The following is a 21,361-nucleotide window of genomic DNA, read 5'->3' on the forward strand; positions in this document are numbered from 1 at the left end:
ATTTAAGCAAAATTCCAGGGCTTAACTTCCCATGGGAAATTTACCGGACAGTTTCCGACCCTTTGCAACCCTACTTAAAAACATTTTCCACCATTATTAGTCTTTGATCACTAAGATTATGATCTTTATTTATCTATTTCATAATTATTGTTACGTTTATCAGATATGATGTATTTTATCACAATTTCCACAACAACCCATGGAGAAATTCTCAGTAACAGTTTGAAGTCATCAATTTAAATTTAACATTTTGTTAACATTGCTCATCTAATGAAACGGGCTGAGTTAAACATAACTGAAAACAAATCTATTCAAAAGTACATTAAAATGCATTTAGTAATTTCTCAATACCGCAACAACCTTTTCTGAATCTTGTTTTTTTTTCCATATACACACAAGTAATTATGTTATTTAAAAAATATTTGGATATGGAACAAAAGTCACAATATACAATAAATCCCAAATTACGTTTTATTTTTCCTAATATTTCCTAAATATTGGTGCATTACAGTAATGATAAACACGTTTCGATGATGAGAATGAATGTTTCGGTAACGAGTGTTGAATAGTTCTCCATTGAAAAACTGTACTGAGCACCACTAGAGATTTAGTACCCAATACAGCATCACTTGTTAATCCCAAATGACTTCCATAATATTAAATCACCGATCTTAATGCAATTGACTAAAAACACCCCTTATTTTAGCATAAGTACTGTAATAATGTGCATTTATTTTTAGAAGTGGACTTTAGCATAAAAACAGTGGGGGGAAAAGTTTTCTCCAAGGTCTTTCCAGGTAATATTGGTGTATTAAGACATGGATATCTGAGGTTCTAATGCCTTTTAGAGGTATTTTTAAAATTAATGGGATTCTATGGGCAAATCTCTATAAAGTATCTAAATGTGGGATATGGACCAAACTGTCTTGGGATCAAACAACAGTATAGGTAAGTGCTAAAACTAGTACACATGTCAAAATGGGGGATATCCTCCTTTAAGTGGTGTGGCTTTAAGTAAATGACATGGGGTTTATACTAGGAGGTCAACCGATTAATGGCCGATTAATTAGGGCCCATTTCATGTTTTCATAACAATCGGTAATCGGCATTTTTGGACGCCGATTATGGCCGATTACATTGCATTCCACGAGAAAACTGCGTGGAAGGCGGACCACCTGTTACGCGAGTGCAGCAAGGAGCCAAGGTAAGTTGCTAGCTAGCATTAAACTTATCTTATAAAAAACAATCTTCACATAATCACTAGTTAACTACACATGGTTGATGATATTACTAGGTTAACTAGCTTGTCCTGTGTTGCATATAATCAATGCGGTTCATGTTAATTTATCATCGAATCACAGCCTACTTCGCCAAACGGGTGATGATTTAACAAAAGCGCATTCGCGAAAAAAGTTGCACGAATGTACCTAACCATAAAATCAATGCCTTTCTTAAAATCAATACACAGAAGTATATTTAGTTAAAAGAAATTCATGTTAGCAGGCAATATTAACTAGGGAAATTGTGTCACTTCTCTTGCGTTCATTGCACGCAGAGTCAGGGTATACGCAACAGTTTGGGGCGCCTAGCTCGTTGAACTAATTTGCCAGAATTTTGCATAATTATGACATAACATTGAAGGCTGTGCAATGTAACAGCAATATTTAGACTTAGGGATGCCACCCGTTCGATAAAAAAAGAATAAACGTTTTGTTTTTGAAATAATAGTTTCCGGATTTTACCATATTAATGACCAAAGGCTCGTATTTCTGTGTTTATTATATTATAATTAAGTCTATGATTTGATATTTGATAGAGCAGTCTGACTGAGCGGGGGTAGGCAGCTGCAGGCTAGTAAGCATTCATTCAAACTTTACTGCGTTTGCCAGCTGCTCTAGGCAACTCTTGAATCACAGTGCTGTTTAAGACTACAAGCCTATCAACTCCTTAGATTAGGCTGGCAATACTAAAGTGTCTATTAGAACATCCAATAGTCAAAGGTATATGAAATACAAATGGTATAGAGCGAAATAGTCTACGCGTCATAATTCCTATAATATATACAACCTAAAACTTCTTAACTGGGAATATTGAAGAACTGGGAATATTTTACCACCAGCTTTCAAATGTTTTCATGTTCTGAGCAAGGAACTTAAACATTAGCTTTTTTACATGGCACATATTACACTTTTACTTTCTTCTAACACACTGTGTTTTTGCATTATTTAAACCAAATTGAGCATGTTTCATTATTTATTGCCTTGAAATACATCCACAGGTACACCTCCAATTGACTCAAATTATGTCAATTAGGATATCAGAAGCTTCTAAAGCCATGACATAATTTTCTGGAATTTTCCAAGCTGTTTAAAAGGCAGTCGACTTAGTGTCTTCTTGGATATGATGCCACAAGCTTGGCACACCTGTATTTGGGAAGTTTCTCCCATTCTCCTCTGCAGATCCTCTCAAGCTCTGTCAGGTTTGATGGGGAGCATGGCTGCACAGCTATTTTCAGGTCTCTCCAGAGATGTTCGATCGGGTTCAAGTCCAGCCAGTGGCTGGGCCACTCAAGGACAGATTCTTGTCCCAAAGCCACTCCTGCGTTGTCTTGGCTGTGTACTGTGGTGGAATATTGTAATCAAGTGAGAGAGACTGTAATTTCTTCAAAACAATCATCTTTATTTAATATCAATGAATTATTGCAATAATGAGGCTGGTCCACCCAACACCCTTGAGTGTTGGACCAAGTAACCTAACCTTTACACAAATGCAAAGTTCTTTATGTAGCTGACACCAAGAATGCTTAGTCATGGTTGGTTCCACTCCTCCAATGCAGATTGGGGCATCATAAACCACTCTGGGTTATTCTGGTCGTTATCTGCACAGGGTTGTTGTCTTAACCCCACCCTGGCTTAATTTCCCAGTTGCAAGGATGATTTTGAGACAGCTTAGAAGTAGAACAATCCCTCATTATCTCTAGTAAAACACATTCTTGTCTATGTAATGCAGTCTTTAATTTATCAGCTAAAGTCATCTTTAGAGACCATACGCCCAGATTAGCTGCAGGGAACTAGAGTGGAGACCCTAAAAACACAGCATTACCAGGACAGAAATGTCTTCCAATTCATCAAGTATTAATTGCTAACTATTAATAATCAAACAAATCAGCAAAATACATAATTTCTCTTACAGTACTTAGGGTCATTGTCCTGTTGGAAGGTGAACCATCGCACCAGTCTGAGGTCCTGAGCACTCTGGAGCTGGTTTTCAAAGATCTCTCTGTACTTTGCTCCGTTCAGCTTTCCCTCGATCCTGACTAGTCTCCCAGTCCCTGCCGCTGAAAAACATCCCCCCATCATAATGCTGCCACAACCATGCTTCACCGTAGGGATGGTGCTACGTTACCTCCAGACGTGACGCTTGGAATTCAGGCCAAAGAGTTAAATATTGGTTTCATCAGAACAGAGAATCTTGTTTCTCATGGTCTGAGAGTCCTTCAGGTGCCTATTGGCAAACTCCAAGTGGGCTGTAGTGTACCTTTTACTGAGGAGTGGCTTCCATCTGGCCACTCTACCATAAAGGCCTGATTGGTGGAATGCTGCAGAGATGGTTGTCCTTCTGGAAGGTGTGTGTCTTTCCAAATCATGTCCAGTCAATTGAATTTACCACAGGTGGACTCCAAGTTGTAGAAACATCAAGGATGATCAATGGAAACAGGATGCATCGGAGCTCAATTTCTAGTCTCATAGCAAAGGGTCTGAATACATATGTAAAAAAGGTGTCTGTTTTTTATTTTTCACTTTATCATGGGGTATTGTGTTTGGATTGATGAGAAAAAAATAAGGCTGTAATGTAACAAAAAGTGGAAAAGGGATGGGGTCTGAATACACTATATGTTTGACCAGTAGTATGAAGCTGCGGCTTGTAGTATTGCTTCTCCATTCTATGTAATGTGTTCCCTGTTCAAAGAGAATAATTGAAGTCGCTTATATTGTTTACCATGAAGTAGTGGGGAAACCCCAGGTTTTGTTCACTAGATGCAGCTGTTCCTGCAATACCGCCACAGTCTTTTATATATTTTGCAGGTCTCGTGTTAATTAAATAGATCACAACATATTCTTTGCAACTTTGTGTAGAAAACCAATAGATTTGCCTCATGATGAAAAAAAAGTGTGTGGTCATCCTCACAATTCAGGCCAGTCCTCCATGAAAGCAAATCAGTTTGTTGGTCTTTTATGCTTAATCTGTGTCCAGGAAACCGCCCCTTTGTGTGTGGTTCTCTCTTCAAGAAAGGTCTGGATTAGTTATTGTTAGACCCTTCCTGTTGAACAAGCAAACCATTAGGCTACAACAGTTCTAATGGTTTCAATGTTATGGTCTATAATGATCTTCAATGGTAAAAGTCCCAAACACACTGTGTATTGATTTGCAATTGTAATGGTTTTGGGTTGCGTTGGGTTTAATGGTAAATGTCACTAATCACAATACATAGAGCAGTTTCCTGATCATTTCATTTTTAAAAACATAAGACTTCTATGCAATTATTTATTTTATTAAGGTTATTATAACATTGTAGTCCCTCGCCCATTTCTTAATCAATGTTTTAGGCTTATAGGAAAAGTCTTCATATGAGAATTGCATTAGGGATAGCCCCCTAAGAGAGCAGGGTGATTCTCATGAATCCAGGTGTAAAGAGTGACTGCCCCTAAAAATAAACTAATCCCTTTGAAAACGGTCTATGTGGGATTGACGAGTCAAACATTTATTCTGGTGTCAAAATTGACCACAAAGTGTAAATAGGGTAATTTTTATCAAAGTCAGTCTAGTCTACAACTGAGTTTGGAACCTCAGTGTGTCACAACAAGCAAATTAAGGTTGGGCTTGGATAATAATTGTCAACGAATCATGCTTTGTTTTGCCTGAATGCCAAGCGTCACGTCTGAAGGAAACCTGGCACCATCCCTACGGTGAAGCATGGTGGTGGCAGCATCATGCTGTGGGGATATTTTTCAGCGACATGGACTGGGAGACTAGTCAGGATCGAGGGAAAGTACAGAGAGATTCTTGATGAAAACCTGCTCCAGAGCGCTCAGCACCTCAGATTGGGGCAAAGGTTCACCTTCCAACAGGACACCCAGCAAAGACAATCCAGGAGTGGCTTCGGGACAAGTCTCAATGTCCTTGAGTGGCCCAGCCCAGAGCCCGGCCTTGAACCCAATCGAACATCTCTGGAGAGATTTGAAAATAGCTGTGCAGCGATGCTCCCCATCCAACCTGACAGAGCTTGAGAGGATCTGCAGAGAAGAACGGGAGAAACTCCCCAAATACAGGTGTGCCAAGCTTGTAGTGTCATACCCAAGAAGACTCAAGGCTGTAATCGCTGTCAAAGGTGCTTCAACAAAGTACTGAATATAGGGCCGAATACTTATGCAAATGTGATTAATTTTATTATTTATTTGCCAACATTTTTTTTTTTTTTATAAAACTTTTTGCTTCGTCATTATGGGGTATTGTAGATACAGAGATAAAAAACAATTTAATCCCTTTTAGAATAAGGCTGTAATATGTTTCAACTATTAACTTGATCAGGCCCTAAGTTAGTGCTAGCAAACTTGCAAAATTGTTTCCCATGCCAGTGAGCTCCAGACAGACAGACACAGCTGTAGGCTATTTGCGCAAGGAGAATGAGTAATCAGGTAGGCCTATTTTATGACGTTTCCACCGGATCAGAGCATCACATTTGTTTCCCCTTTCATGCTGAGTGGGTATTGCAAGGGAAAGAGCTGGAAACAGTTGAGGAACTATTGTCATTCTCAACGGATGTAAAAATAGATATCATTTACTTGCTGTTTGAGGCGAAGAAAAACTTACTTTGAGAAGCTCCAAAGTGATGCCGAGTTAAGACAATCAGAAATAGTATCAGATCCCCAAATGGGCAAATTTTGGGGCCTAAATTTGCATGCAGGCCAGGCAGCCTAGGCCTCCTATGCATAATCAGGTGAGTGTCAATCAAAAATTGTCAGGAGTGCTCAAAACAAAAGATAACAAATAAATTGACCAAAACAAATGGCCTTCAGGATCTCGTCACGGTATTTTTGTGCGTTCATATAGCCATTGATAAAATACATTTGTGTTCGTTGTCCTTAGCTTATGCCTGCCCATACCATAACGTTGACATCAGTAAACCGCTTGTGCGCACACAACACACCAGACACGTGGTCTGTGGTTGTGAGGCTGGTTGGACGTAGTGCCAAATTCCCTAAAAACAACATTGGAGGCAGCTTATGGTAGAGAAATGAACATTCAATTATCTGGCAACAGCTCCCTGTGGACATTCCTGCAGTCAGCATACCAATTGTACGCTCCCTCAAAACTTGAGACATCTGTGGCATTGTGATGCGTGACAAACTGCACGTTTTAGAGTGGCCTTTTATTGTCCCCAGCACAAGGTGCAAATGTGTAATGATTATGCTTTTTAATTAGCTTCTTGATAATCCATCCAACTGACAGGTGTGGCATATCTTGGCAAAGTAGAAATGCTCCCTAACAGGGATTTAAACAAATTTGTGCAGAAAATTTGAGAGAAATAAGCTTCATCTTTTATCTCAGCTCATGAAACATGGGACCAACACTATACATGTTGCATTTATATTTCGTTCAGTGTATGCTGAATGCATCAACAGAAATTACCGTAACCAAACAAACATTCTAGATTATAAATTATGTTAATTTAACGGTAAATGTAGGTTACTACTGGTGATACTGGTGTGCCATCCCCACGGCCTCCACAATGGATTAGTCCACTCAGACAGGTGACTTGTGTGCCATAAATTATTTTTATATATTTGCCACTGCTCGACAAAAAAAAAAATCTTGCTTGACCAACAGCCTATCGTCCAAACAATCGACTAAATGTGGTCAGCCCTAATGGGTAGGAATAAGTTTGGTCCCAAATCAGATGTTAGGTACTATAATTATTTAATATTATCTGAATCCTATAAATTAAAAATGGCTAATGTGTGCAATTCTTAATTTCTCTTAATTTCTCAAATTAAATTTCAACAAAATAATGTTTCAGGAATGCCAATTTCACATGTTACTAACTACAGAAACAACTTCAGAACAATCTGAGATGGTGGGTGTCATGGCATGCTGAAATGACATGGAACGACTCCCTATCCATTGTCAACTTTGGACTTACACCCCTATCAATGTAAATAAAATTATATAGCACCTGTGTATAGGACTACTCAGTCAAAATTGTCAAATTACCAGTCCCGGTCATTCATTCTTCCCAAGAACAGACGCATGAGACTGAGAAGAATGAGGGCAGAAGAGAGAGAACAGAGTGGGAGCAGTTCTGCTCTCCCCCTAACCTCAGGCCTCTCTCGCCCCCCTCCTCTCTCTCTCTCTCGCTCTACCAGACCTAATCTGTAAAAAACAGCTCCTCCATATCTGTCACCTCCCTAACGGAACAAGGACCTTGCACACACACAATCTCTTAAAGTACAACAGCCTAAATTAGGACTGAAGCACAAATCTTTAGGCTACATTCCTCACGAGACAAGGAACAGTTTGACCTAGAAATGTCTCTGAGGGCTGAAAGAACAGCTTAGCAACTTTAGAACATCTTATAAAGTTGTTTAAAATGTTATACTAGGCTATAGGCCTTGCCAAAAGATATCGACCATACCGTTATGATAGTTTACACTGAGGTCAGAACGCAATCATGGTTACATTAAGACACTGGTGCTGGTGCGAGATATGGGTCGGAAAACGTACCTCAATGCAAGGATAGGATATGCCACTGTACCTATATCCACACTGCTCCATTGAGAAGATTACAATTATGAACTAGCAGTATTTCAAACAGTGAAGTTATGTAAGGTATTCATTGAACCTGCAACCTACATTGCAGCTACACTGCATACACTAGACTAGCCCTTGATCATGACTCAGTTCCATTACAGTACAGATAAGTCATTGGACAAAGGAGTATTTTGTACGGTGGAGTTTTGTAACTGTCTGAACTGTCTGAACATTAACACGCATCGCTTACATTACGTTTTTGGAAGCATAAGGCCCTTATCTTTCATTTCACCGAGTGATATTTTTAAAAAATACATTAAATTGAGACACACCGTTATAGGTTTAGAGTTAGTATTCCCACATGGGCATATATCCATGTTACAGCATGTGTTTACAGAAAACAGACTGAAGACAGATAATTAGTGCAGGTGGACCACTCTATCTAGCATGTGCCGAGCACCTGTGTGTAACGGAAGAAAAATACTGTTGGCTGCAGCTGTGATAAAGCCGGTTAAAACAGTAAGTGTGTTTTGCATTTGTGAAATTGTAATATGAAAGTAAAAGGCTTTATATTTCAAGAACTGTATTGCAATGAAGAATCGATTCACGTTTAGATGCAGTATTGGCTGCCAGAGCCAGTCTACTTCTGAAAATGACTTAAGGTCTTTGGACCTTAAACTGGAACTGACAACGATTTAGCAAGATGAAATCTTATTCAAATCTGTTCATATACACCCCCAGGAAGAATATGACACTTTTATTTTTTTTTACATTTTCTGACAAGCGAGCACTTAGATATGGTCATTTTCATGTTTTCATAAATTCATATAATTAGTAAATAAAACCTAATAAAAACGCATTTTCAAGGACAGGAGTCTACACAGACCGATGCGCCATAGCCAATCAAAGCTACAATAGGCTTAAAGGCAAATAAGCCATTTGTCACACGGGCCTGCCATCATTCCCTTTGAATTGGACGTTCAAAGGCAGTAGCAATAGCGCGACTTTTGATCATTGGAATGCATTCGCCAAAAGCCACAAAATACACCTGAAAGAATTTCTGCAAATACAGTGCATTCGGAAAGTATTCAGACCCCTTGACTTTTTACACATTTTGTTATGTTGCAGTCTTATTCTAAATTGGATTTTATTGTTTTTTCACCTCAATCTACACACAATACCCCATAATGACAAAGCAAAAACATGTTGAGAAATCAATGCACATTTATTTAAAAAAACACAGAAATAAATGTACATAAGTATTCAGACCCTTTACTCAGTACTTGGTTGATTTGGTTCTCTTTTAGTCCCCATTTGGACTAATCTTCCAAGAGTCCTTAAACATTAAAATACAATTTATAATACGAACACATTTCCACATACAGTGGGGCAAAAAAGTATTCAGTCAGCCACCAATTGTGCAAGTTCTCCCACTTAAAAAGATGAGAGAGGCCTGTAATTTTCATCATAGGTACACTTCAACTATGACAGACAAAATGAGAAAAAAAAATCCATAAAATCACATTGTAGGATTTTTTATGAATTTATTTGTAAATTATGGTGGAAAATAAGTATTTGGTCAATAACAAAAGTTTATCTCAGTACTTTGTTATATACCCTTTGTTGGCAATGACAGAGGTCAAACGTTTTCTGTAAGTCTTCACAAGGTTTTCACACACTGTTGCTGGTATTTTGGCCCATTTCTCCATGCAGATCTCCTCTAGAGCAGTGATGTTTTGGGGCTGTTGCTGGGCAACACAGACTTTCAACTCCCTCCAAAGATTTTCTATGGGGTTGAGATCTGGAGACTGGCTAGGCCACTCCAGGACCTTGAAATGCTTCTTACGAAGCCACTCCTTCGTTGCCCGGGCGGTGTGTTTGGGATCATTGTCATGCTGAAAGACCCAGCCACGTTTCATCTTCAATGCCCTTGCTGATGGAAGGAGGTTTTCACTCAAAATCTCACGATACATGGCCCCATTCATTCTGTCCTTTACACGGATCAGTCGTCCTGGTCCCTTTGCAGAAAAACAGCCCCAAAGCATGATGTTTCCACCCCCATGCTTCACAGTAGGTATGGTGTTCTTTGGATGCAACTCAGCATTCTTTGTCCTCCAAACACGACAAGTTGAGTTTTTACCAAAAAGTTCTATTTTGGTTTCATCTGACCATATGACATTCTCCCAATCGTCTTCTGGATCATCCAAATGCTCTCTAGCAAACTTCAGACGGGCCTGGACATGTACTGACTTAAGCAGGGGGACACGTCTGGCACTGCAGGATTTGAGTCCCTGGCGGCGTAGTGTGTTACTGATGGTAGGCTTTGTTACTTTGGTCCCAGCTCTCTGCAGGTCATTCACTAGGTCCCCCCGTGTGGTTCTGGGATTTTTGCTCACCGTTCTTGTGATCATTTTGACCCCACGGGGTGAGATCTTGCGTGGAGCCCCAGATCGAGGGAGATTATCAGTGGTCTTGTATGTCTTCCATTTCCTAATAATTGCTCCCACAGTTGATTTCTTCAAACCAAGCTGCTTACCTATTGCAGATTCAGTCTTCCCAGCCTGGTGCAGGTCTACAATTTTGTTTCTGGTGTCCTTTGACAGCTCTTTGGTCTTGGCCATAGTGGAGTTTGGAGTGTGACTGTTTGAGGTTGTGGACAGGTGTCTTTTATACTGATAACAAGTTCAAACAGGTGCCATTAATACAGGTAACGAGTGGAGGACAGAGGAGCCTCTTAAAGAAGAAGTTACAGGTCTGTGAGAGACAGAAATCTTGCTTGTTTGTAGGTGACCAAATACTTATTTTCCACCATAATTTGCAAATAAATTCATTAAAAATCCTACAATGTGATTTTCTGGATTTCTTTTTCTCTGTCATAGTTGAAGTGTACCTATGATGAAAATTACAGGCCTCTCTCATCTTTTTAAGTGGGAGAACTTGCACAATTGGTGGCTGACTAAATACTTTTTTGCCCCACTGTATAACACACTATTACAAACATACATAATATTCTAACATAATGACTCAATCTAAAAAAAATATTGATTCTTCATTTACTATAGTCCCACAACATTTCTATGTATTATATTTAAATAGTTTTAAAATAATGTTTAAATTTATATATTGAAAGGTTTCTGGTTTGCTCAGTTAATTTATTCAATTTCTTTATTGCTCTAAATCGAAATGTTCTTTTGCCTATTTCTCTTTTCTGTCTGGACAATGCATAAATGGTGGACAATCTATTCCTAGTATTTACAGAATGTCTGTCTCTTACCAACTGAATACCGTTGTGAATAGAACTTGGCCGTTTTAAATGATGTATATTATGAAATAAAATAAGCATGTTCCTTTCAATTATCTTATCGATTGATGACCAACCAAGAACATTGCGCATGACTGCAACAGAAGAACCATATCTCCACCTTAAAACAATCCTTGCTGCTTTGTTCTGTGCATTCTGCAGCCTCCTAACTTAACTTGATGATGCATTTCCCCAGACCACAGAACAGTAGTTCACCTGACTCTCAATTAATGCTTGTGTTATTTGCTGAATAATTTTTCCTGGTAAATATTTAGCTATCCTTCTGATTCAGCATGCTGTTTTAATATTTTTTTTTACATAGATTAGTTATTTGAGACGACCATGATAAGCAGTTGTCTAGCTGCACTCCCAATAGTTTGGTTTCTGCCACTTCTTCAATTTGTACTCCTCCCATACTTAATTGTATCCCATGCTGTTTTGGCCTTTTCCTAGTGGAACAGACCAACATAACTTTTGTTTTCTTGGTGTTTAAAACAAGTTTGTTTTGGCAAACCCACTCCCTAATATTCTCCAAATCTCCTTGTAAAGCTTGCTGTACCTGTTGAACCGATTGTCTTGCTGCATAAATTGTAGTATCATCTGCAAATATAGTAGCTTGAGTTTCAGCTAAGGCATAGGAAAGGTCGTTGGTATATATTAAATAGAGAAGTGGCCCAAGGCAGCTGCCCTGCGGTATTCCACAGTTTAACACATGAGGGGAAGAAAATGAACCATTGATATAGGTGGACTGTTTCCTGTCAGTTAGATATGACTGTACCCAATTCAATGCTACCTCCTTATTTCATGATCCACTAAATCAAATGCTGCACTGAAATCTAAAAATAGTACACCCACAAACTTGCCATTATCCATAGCATTGAGCCACTGGTCAGTCATGTCAACCAATGCAGTGGTAATGGAATGGTTTTTGCGATAAGTATGCTGATTGGCTGTAATCAGAAAATTATTTTCCATGTACTCCCATATTTGTCTACTCACAATACCCTCCAATATCTTACTGAGTGTAGGGAGTAGACTAATTGGTCGACTATTGGCAGGAGTAATGGATTCTTTGCAGTCTTTCGGAATAGGACACAGTTTCGCATGCTTCCATACATTTGCAAACATCCCCCTTTCCAGTGACCAATTAAATATGTATCTCAGTTGAACTGCAATCTGGGGGAGCCGCACAGCGAAGCAAAAAATTGTCCACATAACCTGTAGATTTACCATCAGGTAATGACTTCAATAGGTTTAACACCTCCTCCACTGACACCGTTTGCAGACTAAAAGAGCAGATCTTGTTGCTCATAATATGATTATCAATCCATTGGACAATAGCTTGTTTGGAAGAATGTATGTTTACATTGTTGCTCAGTAAATACATTTTCTTTGTAAACAAATCTGCAAAATGTTTGGCAATATCAACTGGTTTTGTTATTATTCTCCCGTCAACCTCCACACTAGATGGGCATGATGAGATAGATGTACCAAGTAAGCCCTTAACTGTGTTCCATACCTTTTTAGAATCATTTTTACAATCAATAAAAGCATTGTTGTAAAATAACTTTTTTTTCTTTCGATTCAATTTAACTGCATAATTACGTAATGTTCTATAATTCTGTTCATCAATTTCTAATTTTGACTTGACTGCTAAGACTTTTGCCATATTTCTTTGAGAAAAAGCCTCACCCAGTTCATCATCAATCCATGGAGATGGACGAGCACCAACTGTACTCTTTCTTATAGGGGCATGATGGTCCATTACCTCAGTGAGCAAATCAATAAAACATTCTGTAGCGTGATTTAAATCATCCTCTAGATAAATTAGCTCCCAGGGTACAGCAGCCAAATCATTTAGAAATAGCTCATGATTAAATGTTTTAAAATTTCTCTTAACCACAATCCTAGGGGGTTTCTTTGGAACCTTGGTGTTCATGGTTATGGTCACAATATTATGGTCTGTCCAGCCCACTGGCATTGATCTGGCTTTTAAGCATTGCAATGGTATATTACAGAAAATCAGATCAATGCATGTGTCTGAACGATGACCCAACTTAATTGATGATCTAGTAGTATCATTAACCATTTGTTTCAAACCACAGTTCTTGGCATATCTCATCAATTTTGTTCTATTCGAATTATTATGATCCTTCCAATTTATATTAAAATCACCCAAGATAAATACATCTCTGTTGCTATCTGTGGCCTGATCAAACCCAGTACATAAGTTATCCAGATAGGACACCTTAGAGCTAGGAGGTCTATACACACATCCTACCAATATGGATTTACCTGAGCCCATAGTGCCTCTACTTGACATACATTAAGGCTATCCCTTCTCTTAAAAGGTATATGATTCTGAATGTACAATGCTACACCCCCACCATTCCTATTCCTATCTCTTCTCAGTAGACTATATCCAGGAATGTTAATTTGCCCATCATTTACAGATGCATCTAAATGTGTTTCGGTCAAAACCAAAATATGAATATTATTTATGTTGACCAAGTTAAAAACCCAATGTATTTTGTTAGGAAGGCTACATACATTAACCTGAGCCATATGCAACCCTTTCCTTATTAAGTGAAGATCAATAGAGCATGTATTCGTTATAGTTGAAGTTGTCATGATACACTACAACACACAAACTCAAATTTGAACATTAAATTAAAATAGCCAGGGAGTTACTCCAGAGTCCCGATACAATTGCCCGTTGATATAAAGTTTATCCATCACCATGGAGACTCGTTGATTCAGACAACGCTTTTCTTTCATGATGGGATATCGTTTTTTTCTCCTTTCATTGATCTCGGTGGGGAAGTGATCATTCATTCCAAAATCAGTGTTTCTGAGTTCTCTGCCCATGTTCTTCGTCATTTCCTTTTGCTTAAATTTGTCAAAACATGCAATAATAGCCCATGGCCTATTTCCAGAGGCCTTACCTATTCTATGGACTCTGGAGAAAGTGACATTACGCACAACATCAGTGGGCAGTTTTACTTTAGTTGACATAAAGTCTCGGACTGTGTCCTCACAGCCTCTGCTGTTGTCATTCTCCGTTATCCCTGAAAATATTAGATTGTTCCGCATTGATCGACACTGTACATCAAGCAAGGTTTCTTTAAGTTTTTTTGTCCTCCCTTTGCACCACCTCGCTATGAATAGAGTCTACAGTACCTTTCAGCGCCGTGTTCTCTTTCCTGAGATCATCAATCTGACGTTGGCTGAATACTAGACTGGCACATAATGTATTGATGTCCTCTCGTAATATATCCAAGATATCAAGTTTGACAAGCCTTTCATCGATGGATTTTAACAAGTCCACATCCATATCAGTAAACCTCTCCCCACTCGCCACACTCTTACTAGGGGATGGTTTGGTTCCATCGTTGATACCCATTGGCCAACCTGGTTTTGGTTTGTTTTGTTGATTGGGTTGGTTGTCCTTAACAATGCTTGAATCCTTCAAAACCAGCGACATGTTTCTTTGAGTTCGTAAGTATCTCTCGTCAATGAATCGTTCAAGCTCTTCAATGGATTCTGAATCATCCAGCGTGATTACAGGCAGAGTTAAACACACAAACAAACTGTTCAGCCGTGGTTTCTTTGCATCAATTCGACCACGAAGGGAGGAGAGTTTGATAACAGTGTTAGACTAATCTCACAAAGCACAGGTTGAAACACCTTTGGCAGCGATTACAGCCTTGAGTCTTCTTGCGTATGACGCTACAAGCTTGGCACACCTGTATTTGGGAAGTTTCTCCCATTCATCTCTACAGATCCTCTCAAGCTCTGTCAGGTTGGATGGGGAACGTTGCTGCACAGCTATTTTCAGGTCTCTCCAGAGATGTTCGATCGGGTTCAAGTCCGGGCTCTGGCTGGGCCAGTCAAGGGCATTCAGAGAAGGTGAACCTTCACCCCCAGTCAGAGGTCCTGAGTGCTCTGGAGCAGGTTTTCGTCAAGGGTCTCTCTGTACTTTGCTCCTGTCATCTTTCCCTCGATCCTGACTAGTCTCCCAGTCCCTGCCACTGAAAAACATCCTGCCACCATGCTTCAACATAGGGATGGTGCCAGGTTTCCTCCAGACATGAAGCTTTGCATTCAAGCCAAAGTGTTCAATCTTGGTTTTATCAGACCAGAGAATCTGGTTTCTCATGTTCTGAGAGTCCTTTAGGCAAACTCCAAGCACGCTGTTATGTGCCTTTTACTGAGGAGTGGCTTCCGTCTGGCCACTCTACCATAAAGGCCTAATTGGTGGAGTGCTGAAGAGAGTGGAGTCCTTCTGGAAGGTTCTCCCATCTCCATAGAGGAACTCTGGAGCTCTGTCAGAGTGACCATCGGGTTATTGGTCACCTCCCTGACCAAGGCCCTTCTCACCCGATTGCTCAGTTTGGCTGGGCATCCAGCTCTAGGAAGAGTCTTGGTGGTGCCAAACTTCTTCCATTTAAGAATGATAGAGGCCACTGTGTTTTTGGGGACCTTCAATGTTGCAGACATTTTTCAGTACGCTTCCCCAGATCTGAGCCTCGACACAATCCTGTCTCGGAGCTCTACAGACAATTCCTTCGATCTCATGGCTTGGTTTATGCTCTGACATGCACTGTCAACTGTGGGACCTTATATAGACAGGTATGTGCCTTTCCAAATCATGTCCAATCATTTTAGAATAAGTCTGTCACGTAAAACAAAATGTGTAAAAAGTCAAGAGGTCTTAACTTTCCGAATGCACTGTATGTAAATACCACGGGAGTCATCTTACATTTGTGAGTCCTATTGCTCAAACAACCATAAAAAAGGTAGGCTCTCTCTCCCTCAGTTGCTTATGCATATCAACAACTAAAGCTAGCCAGAGCGAGATAAGCTAAAATCGAACCCTCTCAAACTTTAAGCTAGTTGGCCATCACGAATTGCACTGAAACGTTGGGGAATTGTAGCCTGCTCGTCCTTCTGCAACTTGCCTTCCAATGCATGCTTATCCAAACCCACATTTTGACAGCTGAACGGGAACTTGCCTGCCGCCAATTTGATCATTGTCAAATACATCTGATTGACAACAAAGAGATACTTTAACTATGGATAACAGTTGTTCAAGTTCAGCATAGCTAGCTAGCAAAGCGATTTATATTTCTTGATAGCTAACCAAATGACACCTTCATCTCTAGTCGTAGCCACTGAAAAACGATATGAGTGGAAAAAGTCCGTCACTCACCCACTCCTCCAATGACATGACATCCTCCCAGCAGCTAGCTAACATTAGGCTCTGTGTTTTTAGTTTGCAAAATAAATACCTAACTACATAAAGAATTTGCAGGCAAGACATAGCCTATTTGTTTACTCAAAAAAAAAATGCATTTTTTTAAACTGCAATCCAAACTGGCCATTGTTTTATTCGAAAAATATGGCCCTTTATAAATGTCCACTTATGTACATAGGACGCTGTATATAGCATTTTAACATATTAAACAAAAGGATAAATATATTTATCAAGCCTTTGTTGCTATGCTTGCAAATGTGTATAACATGGACACTCAGACAAGAGTGCTCTGAAATCAGAGCACAAACGCACGCAATATGTATGTCATGGAATAGTGTTAAATAAAACCTATTTTTAAAACCTCTTATGAAGTTAGTTTTGAAGCATAAACTGGGAATTTGTTTTTTTTTACTAATATTATGATTGTGTGTTTCATATCTGCAAAGTAGTTAAAAGGCTCTCAGTTCCACTTTAAGGAGTAACGGTAACATTAGGCTCCTTAAGAGTACTACTTGGACTAACACTAGACTATATTTATTTCCTGTAAACTGTTTGACCACATGGGCTCACTTTGACATTGAGACCCAGTCAAAAACAACTAACTAGTAAGCGTGGTCAACTGGATTAGGAAGGGAGGCCAGAAAGTCTAGACATTTCTATGGTTGGCAGCTACTTAAAATGACCAAAAAGTTGACATCAAATGAGTAACGTTACCATAAAGCAGTGAAGCAAAGATGTTACCGTGACTTTCGTATTTTTATTAACAGCTAACGTTAACTAGCTAGCCAGCTAACTTTGACCTATCTGGAAAGCAATTCGCCGGTTAAATAGCTGCATAGTTCACAAGTAAAACAACCACTGGAATAGATAGAAATGCGCCGTCTTACCTGGATATAGCGTGTAAAAAGTATGGTCATGTAAATGTCATTACATTAAATAACACATAGCTAACGTTAGATGTCGACACAAGCAAGTGAGGTGACACCACTGAGCCACTGACACAACTTCTTCTTCGGTGGGGTTTATCATTAGTTGGCATCCAACGTTATGGTACATTACTGCCACCTACTGCACTGGAGTGCGGGCCAGAGACTGTGAGAAACTAAATTATATCTGCCAGCCCGTTGCTCTTAAAAAAGATCAAATATTTGAGACTATATCTAATAACATTCTACTCAATATACTATTTAAACTAATTTCCTGTATCCCCTTTTCCCTCAAACTAGATCTCAGTGTCTCTTTCCCTCTGAAACTGCCCACACTGTAGCAATACACGCTCCACTGTATCTGTTTCATGGCAAGAATAACACTTTCCTGTTGGATGCTTTTCTATCACATTTAAGATCTTATTCAACCGGCTGTGTCTTACCTTTAATTTTGTAAAAAATTGTCTCCTCTTCTGTCCCTTCCTGCCGTTTTACACTCCCCGACCCTCCTCTGTACTTGAAATAAATGCCTTAATATCTCTATTCCACTGCTCCTGCCATCTCTGCACCATCTCCATATCAGGCTTGTTGCCTCTGCCTTGCTCATTTGGTATTTTATTAGGATCCCCATTAGCTGTTGCAAAAGCAGCAGCTACTCTTCCTGGGGTCCACACAAACATGAGACATAATACAGAATGACATAATACAGAACATCATTAGACAAGAACAGCTCAAGGACAGAACTACATACATTTTTAAAAAGGCACACGTAGCCTACATATCAAGGCATACACACAAACTATCTAGGTCAAATAGGGGAGAGGTGTTGCTTTATCTGTTTCTTGAAACCAGGTTTGCTGTTTATTTGAGCAATATGAGATGGAATGAAGTTCCATGCAATAAGGGCTCTATATAATACTGTACGTTTTCTTGAATTTGTTCTGGATTTGGGGACTATGAAAAAAACCCTGGTGGCATTTCTGGTGGGATAAGTTTGTGTGTCAGAGCTGTGTGTAAGTTGACTATGCAAACAATTTGGGATTTTCAACACATTATTGTTTCTTATAAAAAGAAGAAGTGATGCAGTCAGTCTCTCCTCAACTCCTAGCCAAGAGAGACTGGCATGCATAGTATTAATATTAGCCCCCTGATTACAATTAAGAGCAAACGTGCCGCTCTGTTCTGGGCCAACTGCACCTTAACTAGGTCTTTCCTTGTAGCACTGGACAACACGACTGGACAATAATCAAGATTAGACAAAACTAGAGCCTGCAGAACTTGCTTTTTGGAGTGTGGTGTCAAAAAAGCAGAGCATCTCTTTATTACGGCTAGAACTCTCCCCATTTTTGCAACCATTGAATCTACAGTGGGGAGAACAAGTATTTGATACACTGCCGATTTTGCAGGTTTTCCTACTTACAAAGCATGTAGAGGTCTGTCATTTGTATCATAGGTACACTTCAACTGTGAGAGTCGGAATCTAAAACAAAAATCCAGAAAATCACATTGTATGATTTTTAAGTAATTAATTTGCATTTTATTGCATGACATAAGTATTTGATCACCTACCAACCAGTAAGAATTCCGGCTCTCACAGACCTGTTAGTTTTTATTTAAGAAGCCCTCCTGTTCTCCACTCATTACCTGTATTAACTGCACCTGTTTGAACTTGTTACCTGTATAAAAGACACCTGTCTACACACTCAATCAAACAGACTCCAACCTCTCCACAATGGCCAAGACCAGAGAGCTGTGTAAGGACATCGGGATAAAATTGTAGACCTGCACAAGGCTGGGATGGGCTACAGGACAATAGGCAAGCAGCTTGATGAGAAGGCAACAACTGTTGGCGCAATTATTAGAAAATGGAAGAAGTTGAAGATGACGGTCAATCACCACCGGTCTGGGGCTCCATGCAAGATCTCACCTCGTGGGGCATCAATGATCATGAGGAAGGTGAGGGATCAGCCCAGAACTACGTGGCAGGACCTGGTCAATGACCTGAAGAGAGCTGGGACCACAGTCTCAAAGAAAACCATTAGTAACACACTACGCCGTCATGGATTAAAATCCTGCAGCGCACGCATGGTCCCCCTGCTCAAGCCAGCGCATGTCCAGGCCCATCTGAAGTTTGCCAATGACCATCTGGATGATCCAGAGGAGGAATGGGAGAAGGTCATGTGGTCTGATGAGACAAAAATAGAGCTTTTTGGTCTAAACTCCAATCGACGTGTTTGGAGGAAGAAGAAGGATGAGTACAACCCCAAGAACACCATCCCAACCGTGAAGCATGGAGGTGGAAACATCATTCTTTGGGGATGCTTTTCTGCAAAGGGGACAGGACGACTGCACCGTATTGAGGGGAGGATGGATGGGGCCATGTATCGCGAGATCTTGGCCAACAACCTCCTTCCCTCAGTAAGAGCATTGAAGATGGGTCGTGGCTGGGTCTTCCAGCATGACAACGACCCGAAACACACAGCCAGGGCAACTAAGGAGTGGCTCCGTAAGAAGCATATCAAGGTCCTGAAGTGGCCTAGCCAGTCTCCAGACCTGAACCCAATAGAAAATCTTTGGAGGGAGCTGAAAGTTCGTATTGCCCAGCGACAGCCCCGAAACCTGAAGGATCTGGAGACGGTCTGTATGGAGGAGTGGGCCAAAATCCCTGCTGCAGTGTATGCAAACCTGATCAAGAACTACAGGAAACGTATGAATTGCAAACAAAGGTTTCTGTACCAAATATTAAGTTCTGCTTTTCTGATGTATCAAATACTTATGTCATGCAATAAAATGCAAATTAATTACTTAAAAGTCATACAATGTGATTTTCTGGATTTTTGTTTTAGATTCCGTCTCTCACAGTTGAAGTGTACCTATGATAAAAATTACAGACCTCTACATGCTTTGTAAGTAGGAAAACCTGCAAAATCGGCAGTGTATCAAATACTTGTTCCCCCCCGTATATGTTTTGACCATGACAGTTTACAATCTAAGGTAACGCCAAGTAATTTACTCTCCTCAACTTGTTCAACAGTCACACCATTCATTACCAGATTCAACTGAGGTCTAGCAGTTATGGAATGATTTGTACCAAATACAATGCTCTTAGTTTTAGAGATGTTCAGGACCAGTTTATTACTGGCCACCCATTCCAAAACAGACTGCACCTCTTTGTTAAGGGTTTCAGTGACTTCATTAGCTGTGATTGCTGATGCGTATATGGTTGAATCATCAGCATACATGGACACACATGCTTTGTTTAATGCCAGTGGCAGGTCATTGGTAAAAATAGAAAAGAGTAGAGGGCCTAGAGAGCTGCCCTGCGGTACACCACACTTTCCATGTTTGACATTAGAGACGCTTCCATTATAGAAAACCCTTTGAGTTCTATTAGATAGATAGCACTGAATCCACGATATTGCAGAGGTTGAAAAGCCATAGCACTTAAGTTTTTTCAACAACAGGTTATGGTCAATAATATCAAAGGCTGCACTGAAATATAACAGTACAGCTCCCACAATCTTCTTATTATCAATTTCTTTCAACCAATCATCAGTCATTTGTGTCAGTGCGGTACATGTTGAGTGCCCTTGCTGAAAGTCTGCATGCTGAAAGTCTGTTAATTTGTTTACAGAGAAATAGCATTGTATTTGGTCAAACACAATTTTTTCCAACAGTTTGCTAAGAGCTTGCAGCAAGCGTATAGGTCTGCTGTTAGAAACAGTAAAGGCCGATTTACCACTCTTGGTAGCGGAATTACTTTGGCTTCCCTCCAGGCCTGAGGACAAATACTTTCCTCTAGGCTCAGATTGAAAATATGACAGATAGGAGTGGCTATAGAGTCAGCTACCATCCTCAGTAGCTTTCCATCTAAGTTGTCAATGCCAGGAGGTTTGTCATTATTGATCGTTAACAATAAGTTTTCCACCTCTCCCACACTAACTTTACAAAATTCAAACTTGCACTGCTTTTCTTTCATTATTTGTTTTTTTATACATTAAATATAATTGCTCACTGTTTGTCATGGGCATTTCCTGCCTAAGTTGGCCCACTTTGCCAATTAAATAA

At 39.8% G+C, this 21,361-nt stretch overlaps 1 protein-coding gene across 2 annotated transcripts in view; it reads right to left on the reverse strand.

Moving 5' to 3' along the window:
- The window catches only part of LOC120062189 (natural resistance-associated macrophage protein 2-like), a 45,494-nt gene extending 28,125 nt beyond the window's left edge, over positions 1 to 17,369 (reverse strand). Inside the window, exon 1 of one of the 2 annotated variants that reach the window (XM_039011994.1) lies at positions 17,255 to 17,369. In XM_039011994.1, coding sequence (XP_038867922.1) covers positions 17,255 to 17,284 — 30 coding nt within the window. In that variant the 5' untranslated portion in view covers positions 17,285 to 17,369. The remainder of the gene's footprint in view (positions 1 to 17,254) is intronic. The other variant, XM_039012000.1, reaches the window with a different exon arrangement.
- Positions 17,370 to 21,361: the final 3,992 nt, after the last annotated feature.

This window comes from Salvelinus namaycush, chromosome 2 (genome assembly GCF_016432855.1).
Source record: "Salvelinus namaycush isolate Seneca chromosome 2, SaNama_1.0, whole genome shotgun sequence".
NCBI lineage: Eukaryota > Metazoa > Chordata > Actinopteri > Salmoniformes > Salmonidae > Salvelinus > Salvelinus namaycush.